The sequence below is a fragment of the Phymastichus coffea genome, unplaced genomic scaffold (genome assembly GCF_024137745.1).
Source record: "Phymastichus coffea isolate CEN01 unplaced genomic scaffold, Cenicafe_Pcof_1.1 PCOF00071, whole genome shotgun sequence".
Lineage (NCBI taxonomy): Eukaryota > Metazoa > Arthropoda > Insecta > Hymenoptera > Eulophidae > Phymastichus > Phymastichus coffea.
This window is the reverse complement of record NW_026706882.1, coordinates 253034-273078: the sequence shown is the minus strand read 5'-3', so window position 1 is coordinate 273078 and position 20045 is coordinate 253034. Positions and strand designations below refer to the sequence as shown.

At 30.2% G+C, this 20045-nt stretch overlaps 3 protein-coding genes across 6 annotated transcripts; 1 reads left to right on the top strand and 2 right to left on the bottom strand.

The window, feature by feature from the left end:
- Positions 1-1309: 1309 nt before the first annotated feature.
- LOC131667892 (serine/threonine-protein phosphatase 6 regulatory ankyrin repeat subunit C-like) lies at positions 1310-5624 on the bottom strand. 3 transcript variants are annotated; one of them, XM_058941648.1, is made up of 3 exons: positions 5507-5624; positions 5365-5421; positions 1310-4908 (listed from the first exon to the last, which is right to left on the bottom strand). In XM_058941648.1, exon 3 carries the CDS (start codon positions 4868-4870, stop codon positions 2786-2788), a length of 2085 nt encoding a protein of 694 aa, XP_058797631.1. In that variant the 5' UTR covers positions 4871-4908; positions 5365-5421; positions 5507-5624; the 3' UTR covers positions 1310-2785. The 3 variants fall into 3 exon arrangements, with proteins under 3 accessions (XP_058797631.1, XP_058797630.1, XP_058797632.1); XM_058941647.1 differs by having other exon boundaries at positions 5365-5615; XM_058941649.1 differs by lacking the exons at positions 5365-5421; positions 5507-5624 and having other exon boundaries at positions 1310-4663; positions 4732-4768.
- A 2007-nt stretch (positions 5625-7631) lies between these two features.
- On the bottom strand, positions 7632-11240 carry LOC131667807 (7-methylguanosine phosphate-specific 5'-nucleotidase-like). Its single transcript, XM_058941515.1, has 5 exons — positions 11118-11240; positions 8680-8778; positions 8536-8605; positions 7807-8387; positions 7632-7733 (listed from the first exon to the last, which is right to left on the bottom strand). Exons 1-5 carry the CDS (start codon positions 11145-11147, stop codon positions 7632-7634), a joined length of 882 nt encoding a protein of 293 aa, XP_058797498.1. The 5' UTR covers positions 11148-11240.
- A 4177-nt stretch (positions 11241-15417) lies between these two features.
- Positions 15418-19549, top strand: LOC131667895 (cytochrome P450 4C1-like). 2 transcript variants are annotated; one of them, XM_058941652.1, is made up of 9 exons: positions 15418-15663; positions 17280-17389; positions 17446-17536; positions 17638-17902; positions 17990-18116; positions 18202-18277; positions 18577-18689; positions 18769-19006; positions 19116-19549. In XM_058941652.1, exons 1-9 carry the CDS (start codon positions 15498-15500, stop codon positions 19469-19471), a joined length of 1542 nt encoding a protein of 513 aa, XP_058797635.1. In that variant the 5' UTR covers positions 15418-15497; the 3' UTR covers positions 19472-19549. The 2 variants fall into 2 exon arrangements, with proteins under 2 accessions (XP_058797635.1, XP_058797636.1); XM_058941653.1 differs by lacking the exon at positions 15418-15663 and adding an exon at positions 15986-16130.
- Positions 19550-20045: the final 496 nt, after the last annotated feature.

Genomic DNA, 20045 nt, shown 5'->3' with positions numbered 1-20045 from the left:
TGCCCGGCGAGTGACTTTTTCAAGTTTGGAAACAAAAAGAAGTCGCACGGGGCTAAATCTGGAGAATACGGTGGACGAGGCAGCAGTTCGTAGCCTAATTCGACCAATTTGGCTATGGCGACGGCGAAGGTGTGAGCCGGTGCGTTGTCATGGTGGAAGAGCACTTTTTTCTTCGCCAAATGGGGCCGTTTTTTCTGCAATTCGACGTCGAATCGGCCCAATAATTCGGCATAGTACAGCCCTGTGACCGTTTTGCCCTTCTCCAGGTAGTCGATGTAGATCATACCTTGTGAATCCCAGAAAACGGTGGCCATCACCTTTCCGGCCGATGGGGCAGTCTTCGCCTTCTTCGGAGCACTTTCGCCGGGTAAAGTCCACTGTTTCGACTGTTTCTTGGTCTCTGGTGTATACCAGTGGATCCATGTTTCGTCGACTGTCACGAAACGACGCAGAAACTCCTTCGGATTGCGCTTAAACAGCGTCAGACATTGCTCTGAAGTGTTCTCACGGTTGCGCTTGTTGTCCGGAGTGAGCAAACGCGGCACCCATCGCCCCGACAGCTTTTTCATGCCCAAAATTTCATGCAGGACATGACCCACGCGGTCTTTTGAGATGCCTAGCTATCTCGCGCACCTTCGATTGTCGATCTGCCAATACGAGATCGTGAATTTTTGTCACGTTATCCTCCGTGGTAGCCGTTTTCAGACACCTGGACGTGGCTCTTCAAAAATCGACGTACGACCACGTTGAAACTCGTTAAACCAATTTTTGACGGTCGCCATCGAAGGAGAAGAGTCACCGTACACAGCATCCAAGCGCTTTTTGATTTCGCTGCGCGATTTCCCTTCCAAAAACAAGAATCGAATCACCGACCGATACTGCTCTTTTTCCATTTTTCAAAAATCAACGGACACACTTGCTTTCACACGCTCTCAAAAATAAACTACAACTCCGATCCGGCTGAAATATTGACAGTAACCATCGAGAAGGTTGTACTACGTGATAGAATATTTCTTTTGCGAAAGTGGCGCCATCGGGTGGTGAGGCTAAGTACTTATCGGACCACCCTCAGTCCTCGCCGAATGTGCGGGAAAGACGCACTTTGCGCACGGAGTATCGAAAAATACAAAACATCTTAATAATCCTCGACATCCAAATTTATGCGAAAATATTGTTTGCTGAAGATTTCTACTTCATTTACAATTTTAAAATGTCGCTAATATGAAACATTTTTATTGAACAATTATAATAATTTTTTTTGTAAAGTAAAATTTTTAATATAAAATTTATTACGAGTCATTAAATAATGCTTAATTTTATAGTACAGACAATATTTCACACGCAGATATGAGAAATATATACAAACTTTATAAATGTTGATGATTACCTTTCCATTAAAAGTAAAAGTCTTGTATTATGTTGTTATTTCCATGTCTCAAATAAAAATTGTAAAAGTACAATCTTGTAGGAAAATCCCCGAAGATGGTATAAATAACCAACTTATTAATTTCGACGTTTCGCCATTTGTTTATGGCCTCCTCAGGAATCCTTTATTCAACAATATATAAATATGTTAAAGTAGACAATGGTTATCAAACATAAATATGTAAGTGCATTATACTTATAATAGATTTACAAATCAAGAATAAAATCAGTCAATATTTTTGCTATTATATACAAAGCGGCCCGAATGGTAACAGAGACTGCTGAAGTTTTTGAACGTACTAAAATTGAAGTATAGAATATATAAGCTATTGATTGTATAATTTTTTTAAAATGTTCTTAATTCGTGAGTATTATTTACTAAATTTTATATCTTCGCTACTATTAATCGTGTTATTAAAATTGTTAATATAAATCATTTCTGAAATAATTTTTGTTATAATTCTACTCTCTATATAAGGATAATAATATTATCTTAATAAAATTTATGATTTGGATAGATGTCAATATGTGTTGGAACTAGTAACCATTGTCTATTCTAGCACATTTATATATTGTTTAATAAAGAATTCCTGAGAAGGCCATAAACAGTGATCACTTCCTTATTGAAATCGAATCGATAGTTGATCGTGCACACAACGGAAAACGGGAAAAAAGATAGATACTTAAAAAAGCTGACTAGAAACTATATCAATCCTTGTGGATATGCTGCAATTGCTTTCAATTGCTTTACATACATATGAATATATATAGAAAATTAATTTTGAAAATCCTATCCTATTCCCATTTTCTATTTAAAAAAAATGATGATTCGCCGACAACCAGCATTGTGAATGTGACTGGTTTTCGTATAATTTGAAATATTCGTATTACATATCTAGGAGTGTCAGATTTATATTTTAACAACAAATTTATGAGTAATTAATATGAATAATATGCTGTTAATTAATCGTTTTAAGATTTTAAGAAGTTATATTTTGAAATTATTAGTAAAAGCCTGCTTTGAATTATATTCTACTGAATTGTATTTGTTTAAATACTGTAAAATGTGTATTTTTTTTACTAAATAACAAATTTATTTAAGGGCTTGTGTTTTTATCATACCACAAAGCCAACATTTTTTGATTAAAATTTTCGTGAGCAGACCATAGAAGGCTTTCTACACAAGGAGATACTAGACGTTGTACATAGTAAGAAAACATAATTATATTACTTATTGTTGTACAAATGATAATAATACAGCAGATATATATGCTTTATCATTGCTCGCATCCTACACAATTACGTACCGTCCAGATGTTAAACAAACAATTAATTATAATAAAAGATCTTTTATTATAAGTTACATTCGTTTGCCTGTAATTAATATGTTCAGGTGTTTACTATTAAGATAAGACAGAATATTCTCTACGCATAAGTCTGGTAAATAAAGCTGTGTAGTCTGATACCACGCAAACTTTGCTCGTACCATGAGCGATAACTTTTTCTTAGATTCATTATAGATAGTCCTAATAATACCACAATACATTGGGAATTTTACCGAAAAATCGTCAGGTATACGCTTTCTTTTGGTAAAAATAAATTGACTTTTTAAACTTGCGTGAAGTAAGTCATAGACTGAAAGAACGTCGTTGATCTTGTAAATTTTTAGTTCTTCCACTTCGTCCAAACACTTACTAAAGTGATATCGGTATATTTGCTTGTTGAGGTGAACTTCATAATCTTTAGCGATGGGTAAGTCGGCTGCTTGCAGCTTGATGGCAAACTTAAGTGCAATATGTTTGATTTCACCGTGAGCATTCACAACATTGTGATACACATCAGGGTCGTTGATGTTCGCACCATATTTTAGTAAATGCTTGAACCCTTTGGCATTTTTATTGCGGATAACATTGTGTAGAGGTAAACGACCCTTATGATCTTCGACATTTAAGTCAGCTCCCAATTTCAAAAGTATCGACAAAGCACAGTTTGTTGGACATCGTGACGCTAAAAATAACGGCGTCCTACCAAACACATCTACGGCATTTTCGTTAGCTCCTCTGTTCACCAACAGCTCGATCAAATCCGCGCGATCTCGATTGAATGTCAAAGAGTTCCATAATTCGTAGAGCGAACTTGTCTCTGCCTGGCGTCTACCGATCACGCCCACAAGAGACTCTAGTTTCGGAATTTCACTGTCGTTCATCACTGCCAAGTGAAGAGGCGTTAATTTGTACTTTTCAGTGCAGCAGTTGACATCAGCGCCGTGTCTAATCAGCAAATCAACCGCGTCAACATTACCTAAAATCGACGCTACGTGTAATGGAGTTATGCCGCGGTTAGTCGGTTGATGCACATCGGAGGATATTCTTTCGAGCATCAGTTGGAGCTTCATGCTGTCGTGCGAGGCCAAATGGAACGGAGTGAAGCCAAACACTTGATCCGGATGCAGAAAATTAGCACCGCGGTTGATCATGTATCGCACATCTTTGACGTCACCATAAACGACAATTCGTAATAGTGGAGTGACTCCGTCTGCTGCTTCGGCGTTAATATCAGCACCTGCAGCAAGCAGCAGTTCAATGTCATTGGAGTAAAAATTGCCGAACGAATGGGCATTTTTGTAAGGTCTGTAAAACTTCTCTGTGGGCACTAGATGCAATGGCGTCAGTCGCTTTCTCTTTGTACGGCAGTTCACATTGGCACCGAGCTGAATCAATTTTGAGACAACGCTAATAGCGCCATTTTCCACTGCGTGATGTAGCAACGTATAACCATCATAGTCTTCGGTATTCAAGTCGTAGTTTTTAGGTATCAGGAGATTGAGTATCGTTAGCCAGTCAGACTCATAAGCCGGTTTTCTGGTGAAATTTGAGATGAGAAGCCACGGTTGACAAACTAAATCAGCTTTGTAATTTTTGTATTTTACGGCAATGTGCAGTGGAGTGTGTTTTTGATTGTCCATCGAATCGATCGAAACACCCAATTTAATCAGACGCTGGACAAGTTTCAAGCACTTTGACATTTGACTAGCTGACATTGAATCTTGCACGTAGTAACGAAAAAATACGTGAAGAACTGTCTGACCTTCTTTGTCGATGAAGTTAACGTTGCCGTCGCAGTTTGTTAATATTGGCAGAAGGTGCAAACGAAGCTTGTAAATCAGACGTATTTGCACGGTTATCTGAAGATCTTCGTGGTACATGGGATCGTTCATTACTTTAGTTTGCATGCTGCACTTTTTGTGTAATAAAGATTTAGATACGCAAGGCACCTTTAGTATCTCCCTGAAGAACCAATATTTACCATAGACGTTGGTTCCTTCCATCAGTAACCAGCTTCTAGCTTGTACGTCGTCGTCTAATGAATCTTCGGTATATTTTTCTTCCCATATGAATTCAATGAATGCGCCCAGCATAGCAACACTTTTTAAACTTATCCACATGGTTGAAAACTTGAGCGTTTAGCTCTGCGATGACGCTTCTACAGACGAGAAATGTTCTAATTAAATAAACAACTCTGGAAAATTACTACGTGTAAATAATTGTAGTCAATGAAAATAATTACAATCTCTTAATGATGAATTACAGTTAATTAAATAATGAATCAAATGGTTGAAAGACTTGATTTTGAAATCCGCTAGCAACAATTAAAATTATTAGAAATTCTGTTAAAAATTATATGAATATAAACTGGAAGAAATTATATTATTTTTTAATGCGGCTAGGCCATGTTCTATGCAAAATTTAACTCAACATAAGTGAAATTAAGTAGCTTATAATAAACAGAATAACTATGAAGTACCAAAACTCTATTTAGCTGAATCAACACTACTCTAAATTAGATTTTTTAAGATTGAAAATGATTATAATTTTTCATTTTATTTATTATAAATGTTCTCATTTTCTATCTATCAAATAGAACGAACTAGTTTCTTACCTGTTTCAGTTGAAGATAATAATGTATCGATACCGATTTTATTTATGATATGATGTCCTAATCAACAGTAGACATGTATTTTATAATAATGAAAACACATGAAAAAAATTTGTATCGTATAAATAAAAATGAATTCAGTTACTCGATTAAAAGTTCTCAACATTAACATAATTTACTTATCGATTCTTTTTTTGAACATATTCACTTGTCGACGTGGAAACGAACTGTCACGGAATGAAAACTGAGAAGGAATGTCAACGAGATCGGTCGGAGCTCTGAAAAACGTACACAAAATTCTCCCCGGCATTGCCAAGATGGCGGCGCTATAATCTTTATAGGAACACACGCGCACTGCAATTAATGTGCTTATACTCTTTTCGAACAACTATAATTTTAAGCAATTTGATTGCAATAACTTTCATAAGCGCGAAATATTCAATCTTGATCGAATAACAATTTACACGCCTCCGTTCCGCGTTTCCAACCAGCCGACAAACGCTTCAAACATTTATTGGAATTATGTAAACTTCTTTTTCTGATATTAAAAATTTAATTAACAAGACACATTTAAAAATAATGTATATTTTATTGAAATCTTTATTTTAGAAATATCGGCTGATGGAGTTGCTTTTGTATAATATAAATTTTAATTGGTCAGTAGAGGGTAGAAATTGCTATTGAATTACGTAAAAATGCACACGTGCTCTGCAATAAATGATAAATCAAAAATTTCATCGATAATCATAATCTAGATAATGCGATCAAAACAAAATGTAACTGTAATATAAATGATCATAACATTCGAATGTAGTTATGAAGCTGCTTGTGACGAGTTTTCGTTTACAAAGTAAATACACTAATTGGATATCATTACGAAATAATTCATCAATACCCAATTACTGTATAATATTTAGTCATGTATATTTAATAATCGTATAATAAACATCATTTTTATTTTAAACAATTAATATAAATGACGAATTTTCGTTCGGGATACCAAAAAAATAATTACAATTCAAAACGAATCGAATGACATATATAATGTGGATCGTTGCACAATGTTTCATTGACAAATTATTGTTTTTTATAATAAAGTTTCCTTCGTGTAAACGATGTCATTTTTCATTTTGATTCGAAAAAAATGCATATATTTTTTCAATGTAAGCGCATCAGTTGTCATTATTTTATTTTCAGCTTGTTTAATATCAATAAAAAACATATAAAAACAATGTATTTTGTTAATAACTAATTACCTTATCGGTCTGTCTTTATCAACATCTTATTTTACATTTATTTTCAATAGAAAGAAATTGCTGGAATGATTCTTTGCTTCATTAATATTTAGGCGAGCTATGATGAATAACCCAATGCATTGTTTAAACAATAATCCAGTTTTAAATAATCACAAATAAATAATAAATCCAAAATACCTTTGAACAAATTCAATTTTTAAAGTATTTTATTTTGTTAGACGTTTCTGCAAAAAAATAAACATTTTCAATGAGTTTAAACAATTTTGAAATTATTATTCATAATTAATGACTTCACAATTAAGTTTGCCTACAAGAACATTAAATTTACCTTATATGTTTTAAATAATACACTCAAAAGAGGTAAATATTTTACACAAAAACATTTTCATTCTGTTACAGCTTTCCTCTGGCTCTACCACATATCTGAAAAATAATTTTATAATATATTTTTGTTTCATTTTCTGATCAACACAGATGTTTTGTGACGATGTGAATGTCTGAAAGATTTTTAGTCCATTTTTTCTTGTTATTGTAAGATGAACTAGTCCTTAAATTTAGTTATTAAATTAACTTATCAAATATTTTGTTCAATGTTTTCTCAATTTTTCAAAAATATTTCGACTTTGAATTTCTTTAATCTCATAAACTGTCTGCAATTTTCAAGAATAGTTTGATTTATATTAAGAGATTTACTAGCCTGTACTAAGGTATTAAGACGTTTTTAATGAAATTGCTGTAAATATATAAATTATTAATTTATAGTTTTAGTAGTTTTTTCATTTATAGATAAGGCTGGAGATTTCACCAACAAAACATTAATGGCAAATAAAATTGTTTATCTATTTAATATTGAGAGTAAAACATACAACATTTCTAAATAAATTTAAATTGTATGCAAGTTTATAAAATGATACCAATGGATGTATATTTATATTTATTTTTATTAATCGATAGAGTCTATAGTGCCTCTAAAAGTTAAGCGTATATATTAGTTGGGAATACAATTAGCATATATTAGAACATAAAATGAAGAATGTCTAGAATCACATTCATTGTTTGATCGTCAACCAACACGATATCAAAGGCTTCTATATAGAATGGTAATTTTTCCTCTATCTGTAAAGAAATTTTAATACAGTTAATAATAATTACAAAATTTATCGTCATTATTCTGAATGTAAAAGCTGACGTTGTTATAAAGAAACCCAATTTTTAGTAAATTTTCAATATTCTCTATGCCGTCTGCCATTGTAGTATCAGCAATACTATCACCCAGCAAAATGATATTTTTACGAGCTTGGACAAACTTGAAATACTCATGATCATTGGAATGTACGTTTTTATTGAATGTGTGAATAACATTTTCATGATTCTTTAATCCCATCAACTTGTTCCCTTCAAATTGTAAAAAATTTGATATAATTTTTACGTTATCTAAAGGAACGTCATGCTGTCTTAATAAAAGTTCAACAACATCACCCAAACCAGCACTAAATACTAAGATAGGTATATTATGAATTTTTAATTTTGAGAAAAGTTCTTTTGTTCTATCTCGAAGTGAATGTCCATATTTGCGAGTGATTGCTTCGATTTTTTTTTGATTATACTCGAGTCCTGATAATAGTTTGTGTTCGATTTCAAACCACTCTTTCATTGCTGTAATTCTGTCTTCAATTGGAATTTTTGGATCGACTTCGATTGGCTGATATTTTTTTCTCACCTCTTCTAGTTCATCTGTACGAGCTTGAGGCAAACTTTTTTCAAAGATATCTTTATAAAAAAAAATTTTAATATCTTAGTGTTCATAAATAATATTAACGTTTAAAGCACCTCATGTATATAATACATGCATAAATTGTAAATAACCAATTATAATTAATTTAAAATGAGATTGGAACATTCAAAAATCAATCCTTACTCATACTGCTCAATGCTACTGCACCGTCCTGGTGTTGTTTCGTCAAAGTAAAATCAAAATCTACTATTAACTATTAACCAAAATAATTATTAATGATAGAAATATAAATAACTAAGTATGAACTATAGAAAGAATCTCCCATACCTGTAATTTCTCAGATCCATCGAAAATGATTCTATTTATTTTTTGTAGTACTTCGAGATGATTTTTCATGTGTACATGTTGAGACTTCAAAATCTTCAACTACATAAAAAAATTTTAATAAATTGAATCAGAGATATGCACATTCAAAAGATTAGCAATAATTTACTATGTTTATTTATAAAAAATTTATTCCAATTATTCCTTATATTTACTAAAAAAATTGTGTATTCAATTTTAGTATAGCAATATGAAAATTAAAATTATATCTTAAATATATTTTCTATAATATAAAATTTAAATCTTACACTTCATTTATACTTGTCTTCTTTGCGATCCGTAGATTAGTTGTGACTTCATTATCCTGAAGTACAACTCATTCGTTTTTTATTAATTTTTTTATATACAGTTTAATTAAAATCTTTGAAAATATTATTTTGTAAATTTGCATTATACGCAATATATTTTTGCAAAACATAAATATATTTCCGATTTTCATATCACTATATCTAAAGTATAGATTCTTCTTATTTAAAACAATAAAAATAGTTACACATACACACGTGCGCGCGTGCATTCACGTACACACAATCATACTTATATGCTCTGTCTATCCCAGTACCAGTAAAAATTATAATTATTCAATGATTAGAATTTATGTGCATTCGCTCATAAATGATTTGTTCTCAATTCATATATTGTTATTTTATTACTTCTTATCACAACATTCTTCTAAGTGCTATGCCCATCAGAATAAGTGACTCCAGTATAAGCGACATCATTTTCTATTCGTCCAACTAATCTTAATGGTCTTACAGTGGTTTGCTTGTTTTAATGTCTCGAAAAATGTTAACATTTTTATTTTCTATGCTGTATTTAATAATAAAGGGCAATGCTATTTCGTTGTTACATATTTCTAACAAACTGTGTTGATTTTTCGTAAAATTCGATCAAGTATTTGGTAATATTTTAATTATATCTTAAAAACGCAAAGGTCAAGTTGTCCTTGAGAAAAACATAATTAGTAAAAATTTTTTACAATCGAATAACATAATTGTGGAGTAGGAGTGTAATGACACATGCACGTAACCACGCGCTTATTTTACTATGCCAGCCAAAAAAACGTAAAAAGAAAATAATTTTCATGTGTAGTTATCTATATTTCTATCAAAAAAAAAGAAAAATTTTGCTAACGAATGGAAACATTTTTTTTCACATCCACCTGTTACAGCGTTCATTCAGTTTGAAGAACACCGAGTTTGAGATATCTGATATTGGGAATTGTTTTTCTTGATGAAAACCTTATTGCGTGGATTTGTTAATGGATTTTCCTATCGTTGCTTATCACTCGCAATTTTTCTATAATATTTCCGAAACGATTCCTTGCAATTACTCCTTAACTTTCTTAATTTATCTTAACCATATATTTTATACCAACGCTCAATCTTTGATAAACAGGGATAAATAACATTTCAGATTTTCCCCTTATAAAAAATTGATAGATGCCATATTGAAGCATTTTACTCGTGATCTAATTGGCAGCAAATATGCATGTCGATGTGATTTCGAGTTGTGATATTAGTAATAAAAATTTATTTTATCATAATTGATACGGATAATTTTCAAAATAATGAAAATAAAAAAGTATGCTACATTGTTATTATTTTTCCACTCATTTTATAAAACTAGCAGCGAGTAAATCGTTTGGTAAAAGCGAGAGGTTATTATACTTTGGAATTATTCTGATAATCTGGTATTTGAAAGTGTAAGATTGAAAAGAATTTTGTAATATCGTAAACTATATCAAAAGAGTAGGATAAACGTATAATAGTAATTTGAACCATATGGCTGGAAAGAACTATAGAAATGGTTTATGACTGTTTTCAATGTGATAATTCATGAATTTAGAATCTGCGGAACTATTTTACCAATACAAGTTTTTCACTATAAAAAATCCACCTTTGAAAAAAGGAATTTATTACGTTAAATACATTAATCGATATGATAAGAAATGAAAAAGTAGAAGGAAGCGCGCGAAGCGCGTCCGATGTCGCTAGTATTGAAAAATTATACAAAGCTAGCCTACCCTTGTACCCCTTACTTGTACTTACATCTGCTTTCTAACACCATAACATTAATATGTAAAATAATAATTGATTAGTTCTTGACAAGTTGTAATTTATAATTGAAATCATACCATGCATCATCATAAACTTTGTAAACTGTTGTATGCATGCAAATAACCTCGTTTGAGATTTAAAAAAAAAATGATGATTTTAACAATATTTTTAATGGACCCCAGAACAATACGTCCCTGCGCTAGAAAGCAAGCACCCCACCTTAAGATAGTCTTTTTGAATCGAAAATGCGGTATCGGATTGAACATATATATATAAACAGAATCAATAGACGAGTTTATTATAAACTTATAGATTACTTACGTTATCTAAGCTTATACGCTGTCGTGACATTTTTAAGAATGATTATGGCGCGAAATATCTGCTATGTAAATAATAATAATTTATTAAAACAAATATAAAGCCATGTATATGCTCACAGATAAACTAAGCGTTCAGGGTGCTATACCATAGATTGCCAAACGCAGGAGAACATCTAAAACTCAACGCGGATGTATGTACGTGCCACTGTTCTAAACTAAACTCACCTTCAATTAAACGATACCTACGTTATCAAGTGATGATACATTACATATCGTGATATCGTCAACCCATAGCATATATATATATATATATATAAAGTAAAGTTTCACATATCATTCGTCACCGTGTAACAATTAGTTATTGATAACGGATACGCCCATACCCACCACCAAGAGCACTGGGACTTCAAACTTGATTAGTGCTAAGTGGACTTGAAGCTCCTAAATTTTTCTACATTATAAGGGGTAGAAGACCGCTTCGTCTTCTGTATTCCATAGATATATAAAGTATAGATTATCAATCCGTTTGCTGTGTCGTCGCTCCTGGTTAAAGAAAGAAAGAACAAACTGACTGAATAATGCTTTCTCTTTCTAACACGGGTGCATGTGGTACTTGGCGCGCCCAACTACAACGTTTAAAAATAACTTTGTAAATTATACTGAATAAAATATCTATCGATTATTAAAAATACACGTTTAATTATTTCATACAACGCGAGTATGAGCCAGTGACTATTGTTTCAATAGGCAGTACAAACTCTCTCTACGTTTTCGGAACAATAATAAATATATTCTATATCTGATATTCGTTAGTCATTTTATTCCCGTTTTCACGATTATCCCGTTGCGTATAAAAGATTATTCATTCAGTACAAAACAGTCAACCATCACCGTTACTACCTAAAATAAAATTAGTAGAGCACGTACTTCCAATATTTGAAATTTCTTCTCAATCTTTTATCGTAGTGGTATGTTTTGTGAAAGAAACTTAGAATGGATTAGTCAAGTTCTGTAAGCCATTCAAAATGCGTTTGATAACATTATTTTATCGATAAAGCAGTAAATAATTTTCCAACTGCTAATAATTCTAAGTTTTTCTTAAAACGATGAGCTCTATTTATATTCATTATTACTTTTTTTGTTATTATTTAAAATGCATGATTGTATGATTTAAATTATGTTGTGAAATTCCATTCAATATGTCCTATACTAACATTATACGCAAATTTTATGTAGTTTGAGTTACAACCATCCAAAGTATGCCCTTCTAGTCTTTGCTTGCAGGCTTGGAGAATTTCCGTTTCCAAACACAAATATTCAATCTTCTCTTATTGTTTTAAAAATGGAATAAAAGTTGAAACCAACAATACGATGCGCCGTCGGTTACAACCCCGAAATATCTGAACTTTCTTGATATTTCCATTTTTCGACTAAACTAGTATATTTCATAAATTTTGTTTAACAAAAAAGCAAAAAAATTCATATGAACAATTCACATGAAAAAAAGAAATATTGCAAATCTTTTTATATAGTGTTTTTCTATATTTTATGTGTTTTTATATATTTTATATGTGTCTAGAGCAGCGTCTTTTATTTTATATATGGAATCTTTTATATTTAGTAGTAACAACGCATATCACGTTGCAGAGCGCAAATATATATTTTGCCGTTGTTAAGGTTTATACTGGCAATATATCCATATATTATTATTTTATTCTTATCACAACATTCTTCTAAATGCTATGCCCATCAGAATAAGTTCCAGTATAAGCGACATCATTTTCTATTCGTCCAACTAATCTTAATGGTCTTACAGTGGTTTGCTTGTTTTAATGTCTCGAAAAATGTTAACATTTTTATTTTCTATGCTGTATTTAATAATAAAGGGCAATGCTATTTCTTTGTTACATATTTCTAACAATAATATTTCTAATATATTATAAACTGCAAGATGAAAAAACTTGCTCAAAGTTACGTAAAATCTCGATAACTAGAGATATATTTTAATAACGAAGTGAACTCTACAAAATAACAGTTCCTTTGAAATATGAAAAACTGATCTATTATTTTTGTATCATATTTCTCAAGAATGATACTTAAATTTGAATGATAATTAAATATCAATGTAATGTGTGGAATATATTTGTAATCGTGAATATAAAAATTAAATAATTCATTTTTGTACTTAATTTTATTGTTCTTCAAAGGTCCATATATTTTTACATGAATGTAATAACCAAGGTAATGATAGTAGTAAAATCATAATATGTACTTCTTATTCTTAATTTTAAATTTGTGTTGTTGATAAAATAATAGTTAAATGTTTCAATAATATAAGTTAAGTAAATATTAAATGATCGATAATCTTTTATTAAATGAATAAAAACATATTTTTATTCGTCTTTTATCGCACTAATATAGTCCAAACTGTGCGTGATAAAAAAACGTCAAGATGACTATTCACAGCATCATGAATTGCAATATTTTTCGATAAGTGACGCTCAGACAAGCGATTGTAAATTAAAAATTTATCAAATCACATTACGGTATGATAAATTAATATTTTTTTGCGATGGTTGATTAACAATGTGAAAAGAATCAAATCTAATGTAATGCCCAAAAACTCAACTAAAAGTCACGTTATTGAAAACTCAAAATAAAAACTTAATTTACATAATTTCTTTGAACATTTTTGTTATTTCTTTCGTACAGGAATGTGTGTACTTTTATGAGCGAATGATCCTAGTAGTCACGAGACAAAAGTATACATATTCGAAATTATTTTAATCACAGTAAAGTACTTGAATATATATAAGATATAGAAAGAAAATGAGATATTTAGAAAAGTTCAAAAAATAAAATATACAAAAACTGAAAGAGCCAATATGAACGAAGAACCCTTTGGATTCGATCTAAAATCGATTTATACCGATCATAAATTTCTTACTGCTTATTGAATTTGCTTCATCGATAACTTTCATAAGTATAATTAACTATGAGTCTTTCACTTCAATGTCGATAAAAATGAACTCTTTCATAACGTGTACATATTATTTGAGAGAAGAAAAAAGCTACTATCCAGATAACTCGCTAAACAATTTTCTCATGATTCTAAAAACGGGGAAAATAAGCCTGTTACACGTCGTAGCTTGACGATCGAGATAAAAAATTCTAGCTAAGAATATGCGTGGCTTCTTATAAAATAAAAATTAAAAAATTTAAGTCTTTTTAGGATGAATTTCAGTTGCAAAAATGGGACCCTCAATTTTATTTTCACACAGACATATTTCACTTTGATTAATAACACATTTTTGCAGATAAGGTGGCGATGAATTTCACTTATAAAAATATGATACGTCTAATAATCTGTAAGACTAACAAAGAAATAAAATGAACAAGTAATTTCCGTTGAATTAGAAGTTAGGTTTTGGAATTATGGTGTTTATTACTTGAATTCATTTTATTACTTGAATTCAGTAATAAAATTTCTGTCTGTAATATTAAAATGAATATATTGAAGTTATGGTTAGATGAGAAAGAGAATGTAATGTATATAAACCACAGCCATTTAGATGTTTTACGCTAAAAAATTTTTAAACTATTTTCAATTATTTCATTTGTAAATAAAATTGATTAATTCAAGAGTTTTAGTATAGTCCGTATCAAGTATATATATAGAATGAACCAAGACAGATAACAAAACAGAGAATTTTCTCTATCTGACTATCGAATATGTAATTGAAAACGACATCATTTTTTAAATTCTTTAACAATTTTTTATAATCCAAAATATCAGTCAGTATTAAATATATAATTTTCGTAGTTCATGCGTTGCTTTCAGCATACAATTTTGAACTTCCCACTCCATCGAAGGATAATTTGCTGAGTCACGCATGACATGCAGAATTTTATTATCTAGTTTACTGAACTTAGAATGTTTGTTGCATAACATAAAAAGTATTATAGCACGTATATTAATCTAGCGAATACTATTGTGTAACTTTATAATTATTTACTTTGTGCGTGAAATGGAATTTTTCAATTGTTGAAAAAACTGTTCTTTTTACTAGCTTTTTTTTAATTATAATATTGCAATAATACATAATATTCGACATTGACTTATCTATCATTAAACAACGAAATTCAGAAAATAATATAAAAACAACAGCACTCGTAAATACAGGCGACACAGAGAAACGCTATAGTTGAAGAGGGGATTTGCCGTAATCTGGTACAGAAATGTAGTGGAATGGGAAGCTTGTAACGCAAGTTTATCAATTGCCGCAGTTGTTCCCTGACTCTCAAGGAATCTGGATTCGCCATTCGCGATAGAAAAACATTGAATGAGCGTATAAACGCCTCATCGTACTATTTTCCGAAAATGATACCATTAATAATACAATGCGGGATATTGATCATTAGCATTTATTTTGGACAATGGCTTTGGGAATATTACACACTTCGAAAGATCTTGAGTTGCATACCTGGACCTAAATTACTGCCATTTGTGGGTTTATCTTGGCATATTATAAATACACCTCCTGAAGGTAAGAAAAAACTAACTTGATTCTTCAATTTGTTTACTTACGTACCAACGTCATATCAAATTGATTTCAAAATAGTAAATGTATCTTGCAAATGAAAATATGCTAATATATCAATTTACACATGTATAATTTAGGTCTACTTAAATTTCACGTTAATTAGAAGAAAAAAGCTAGAGATTGAACTCAAATAACCCAGTTCGAGTGTTTGATTTTGCTATTTACATATATGTAGCTATAGAAAATTTAAATATTGACACATTTAAAATAAAATACTATTTTTTTTTTCGGAGAATTTTTTTAGACCAGGAAAATTGCACGTTATTGAGGCACACTATCCCTTAGACTCACAGCTTTATTTCAATATTAAAAATTGGAGATAGAACATAACTTCATCAAATTTGACATTTAATTTCTCAAGCATTAAAAGTTGCAGAATATAGATTATTCAATCAATTTATATATTTCAAGTAAGTTGTAATTTCAAATCTAGCCTTTATTTAATTTTGCTGATGTTTTATAGCATTGTACTCTCCCTGCTAAAACAAGGACGTTCAGTAGGATTGAAAATCTAATTCGCTTCGAGTCTATTTTTGAATTCTACAAATAATAATTTAAATTCATTAAAGTGGAATCGATCTGAAACCCCTTTAATATTTTTCTATCCTGAAATTAATTATTATAATACGTAAAATTCATTTCAGGATAAAAAAATACTAAAGTGGATTGAAATTTATTCTACTTTAAAGTATTTTAATTGTCATTTGTAGAATTCAAAAATAGATTCAAAGCAGATTGGATTTTTAATACGGTTGAATGTCCTTGTTTTAGCAGCGCTGACTCAGAGGGTTAATTATTTATTTTATCGGTATTTTGACTGTTAATGTAGCAATAATTTTGAACAATAATTATTCATGAAATAAAAAAACTATTAGCCATGACAAGCTGATTATTGCAACTAACTATAACTATATATATATATATATATATATATATATATATATATATATATATATATAACTGATTATACAACTATATTGTAATAAATAGCTTATTTACATTATGTAAAACTTAGTTGTAAAACATAAACAAGTTATTGCAGCTGAAAAAAATTTTTTTAACGAAGTTCTATACAATCAAATTCTAGTAAAATTATAAAGTGTATCTCCTTATTCAATTAATTTCCTTGCTGTATTATAAATATATGCAATCTATGTTTTTAGAACTCATTGTATAATATTTATTGTTGAATTGAAAGTTAGTGAATGATGCTAAAACTTGCAGACCGTTAATGAATTCTTAAAATATTTATTTTATTTATATTTTTTTGACATTCCAAAGAATAAATTTTAGTACATAATTTCTCTAGATTGCTTTTAAGAATTACCAAGTCATAAATATTATAATGATAACAATATGCACATCGAATATAGTGATGCCTGCTTATATTTTATTGATGAAAATATTGCGTACATTATAAAATCGTAACTTTAATCGGGGATTACTTGTTTTCGAATGTTTAGCATATAATTATAGGAGACTTTGCGTCAGAAATATTTTTCCATGAAAAATTGAATACAGTACTAAATTTTTATTTTGTTACTGATATTTGCATTTAGATCGATTACAATGGGTTCAAGGCTTGTGTCGAAAATTCAAAAAAGGAATGATTTTAACTTGGATCGGTATCGAGCCTGTTATAATATTGAATACACCAAAGTATATGGAGGTAATTAATATAAGCTCCATAAAAAAATATCTTTAAATAAATAAGATTATTTACAGATTGTTCTGTCAAGTAATACACATATAACAAAATCAAGAATTTATGATATTATGAAGCCATGGCTCGGCAATGGCCTACTTACATCGACTGGTAATAGCTTTCATATAATGCAATAAAAAATTTATTGCAGTGTATAATTATTTTTTCGAGATACGTAGATTATAATTACTGAATTGAATCAATATTTTTAGGTGATGTATGGTTCAAACAAAGACGGTTAATAACGCCAGCATTCCATTTCAACATATTAGAGGAATATGCAGTTGTTATGAGAGACAAAGTCGCGATACTAATAGACTGCATAGAATCACACCTTCAAAAAAATAAAAGTCTTCCAGTCAACATTTTTGAGTTGGCTACCAGATATACTCTCGATACAATTTGCGAAGCCGCTATGGGTATGAACATTAATTCACAATTGGAACCAAATGGTGAATATGTTACAGCATTGCACAAGTAAATATATTAAATTGAGAATGTGATACTGCAAATGATTATTAATGTTATGAATAACTTAACTTTCATCGCTTTTTGTTATACCAGTTTCTCCAAATTGTCTACAGAAAGATATTTTAGATTTTGGCTTAAATGGAATGCCGTTTATTATCGTACTCAAGATGGCAAAAAATATCTACAAGCTATGAAAGTCATGCACGCTTTTACTGAAAAAGTAACGATCAGTAAAAGTAACCATAGTACTCCGCGATTTTATTACTGCGAGTTCGATTTAAAATCTTTTCATTTTTTGGTTTTAGGTTATTCTACAAAAACATTTTGAAAGAAAGAATATCCAACCAAGCGCTATAAATGAAAATGATGTTGATGAATTTGGTGAGTGAAAAAAATTTTATTAAGGAGAACCAGTAAAATTCCAGCATGGTCTTGTAAAAATTACTGGATGCTATGTATTTTTCACACTATATCTTGGCATGTTGAATTCAACAAGTAAAAAAAGTACTATGAAATTACAGATTTTTCAACTAAAAACGTTATAAGTTTTTTGCCACATATAAATTTACTGTTATATTAAGATTGGAAAAATCTTACGATTTGTTTTAAGAGTTTTCCCTCTAATTTTTTAAGAAAAGCACAAAATGAATTTTATTTAACTTGAAACAATCCCATTTTAGGCACGCGAAAACGAAAAGTTTTTCTAGATTTATTACTTGACGCAAGTGAAAAAACTGAGAATCCATTAACATTAGAAGAAATTCGAGAAGAAGTCGACACATTTATGTTTGCCGTAAGAATACTATCTTTCATGAATTATCTAATTCAATCAAATGATTCATACAATTAATCTACGCATCTAATAAATCCAGGGTCACGATACGACTTCCGCTGGTATCAGTTGGGCACTATTTGCTCTCGGAAATGCGCCAGATGTTCAAAAGAAAGTGCACAAAGAACTAAAAGAGGTATTTGGTAGTGGAACTGAACCAGCGACAACGAAACAGTTAAACCAATTAAAATATCTAGACAGAGTCATAAAAGAAGTACTCAGACTTTATCCTAGTGCACCTCTCATCGGCCGAAAATTAGATAAAGATGCTGTTATAGGTAATGATTAATATTATATTATATATAACTTCACAGATATAGTCTAATTTTAAACAGATTCAAAAATTCATTTTTGCACGCAAATAAATTAATTCGTATATTTTTATAGATGGCTATTCGATTCCAAAAAACACAATTTTGAATATACATATTTATCAGTTACATCGGAATCCCGAGGTTTGGGACGATCCAGAAAGATTTGATCCAGATCGCTTTTTACCAGAAAACATTCATACAAAAAGTCCGTACGCATATGTTCCATTTAGTGCTGGACCGAGAAATTGCATCGGCCAAAAATTTGCAATGTTAGAACTGAAAACCGCTTTAACTGCTATTCTTCGTAAATGGCATGTTTCTAGCGTACTAAAGCCGTCAGAAATAAAAATGGTACTCAACTTTATATTGAGGCCGCATAATGAAACAATTGAATTATGTTTCACGCCTTTAGAAGATAGTTATGAATAGATTTATATTACGTTATTTTTTTGTATCACTAAAAAACAACAAAAATATACGACGATCATAAAATTTGACAAAACTTCATCAATTTTGTTAAATAATTTACCGTTTCATATACTGTAACTTACAATAATTTCCGTAGAGGATCAAAGACGAATCAATAAATTTTTATCCGAATAAAATTATACAAAAAGAAATGTAGAGTTTCATCGATACTTGTATAAGATGTTTTGATCTTTTTGAATTTTAAAAAGTTTTTATTTTTATTATTTCACTTAATTTAAAATTCAATTGCATTTTGATTTCACAAGTATAAGTTGACCGTTTATTTGATGTACAATATCTCGACAAAATTCATTTAAATGTATGTGTAATAAAGCTCAAATAATTTATGAAAATATTAAAAATTTATGTCAAAAGAATTGTAAATTCTTAATTGATTATGAAAAAAAGCAAAGATAGATATTTTGTTTGAACGACTCAAAATTACAATTCACGAATAAAATCTTCAATGTCAGAAATATTCCGTTGAAAATACGTTCTCCACAAAGAAAGTAGTAACGAAAGACAAATAAGTTTT

Coding starts and splice junctions, on each gene's coding strand:
- LOC131667892 (XM_058941648.1), bottom strand. CDS start 4,870: ATGTGGATAAGTTTAAAAAGTGTTGCTATGCTGGGCGCATTCATTGAA.
- LOC131667895 (XM_058941652.1), top strand. CDS start 15,498: ATGATACCATTAATAATACAATGCGGGATATTGATCATTAGCATTTAT. Junction 17,903..17,989: donor TATGTTACAGCATTGCACAA/GTAAATATATTA, acceptor TTGTTATACCAG/TTTCTCCAAATTGTCTACAG. Junction 19,007..19,115: donor AGATAAAGATGCTGTTATAG/GTAATGATTAAT, acceptor ATATTTTTATAG/ATGGCTATTCGATTCCAAAA.
- LOC131667807 (XM_058941515.1), bottom strand. CDS start 11,147: ATGTCACGACAGCGTATAAGCTTAGATAAC. Junction 8,606..8,679: donor ATGGATCTGAGAAATTACAG/GTATGGGAGATT, acceptor TTTGGTTAATAG/TTAATAGTAGATTTTGATTT. Junction 8,388..8,535: donor AGTAGCATTGAGCAGTATGA/GTAAGGATTGAT, acceptor TTTTTTATAAAG/ATATCTTTGAAAAAAGTTTG.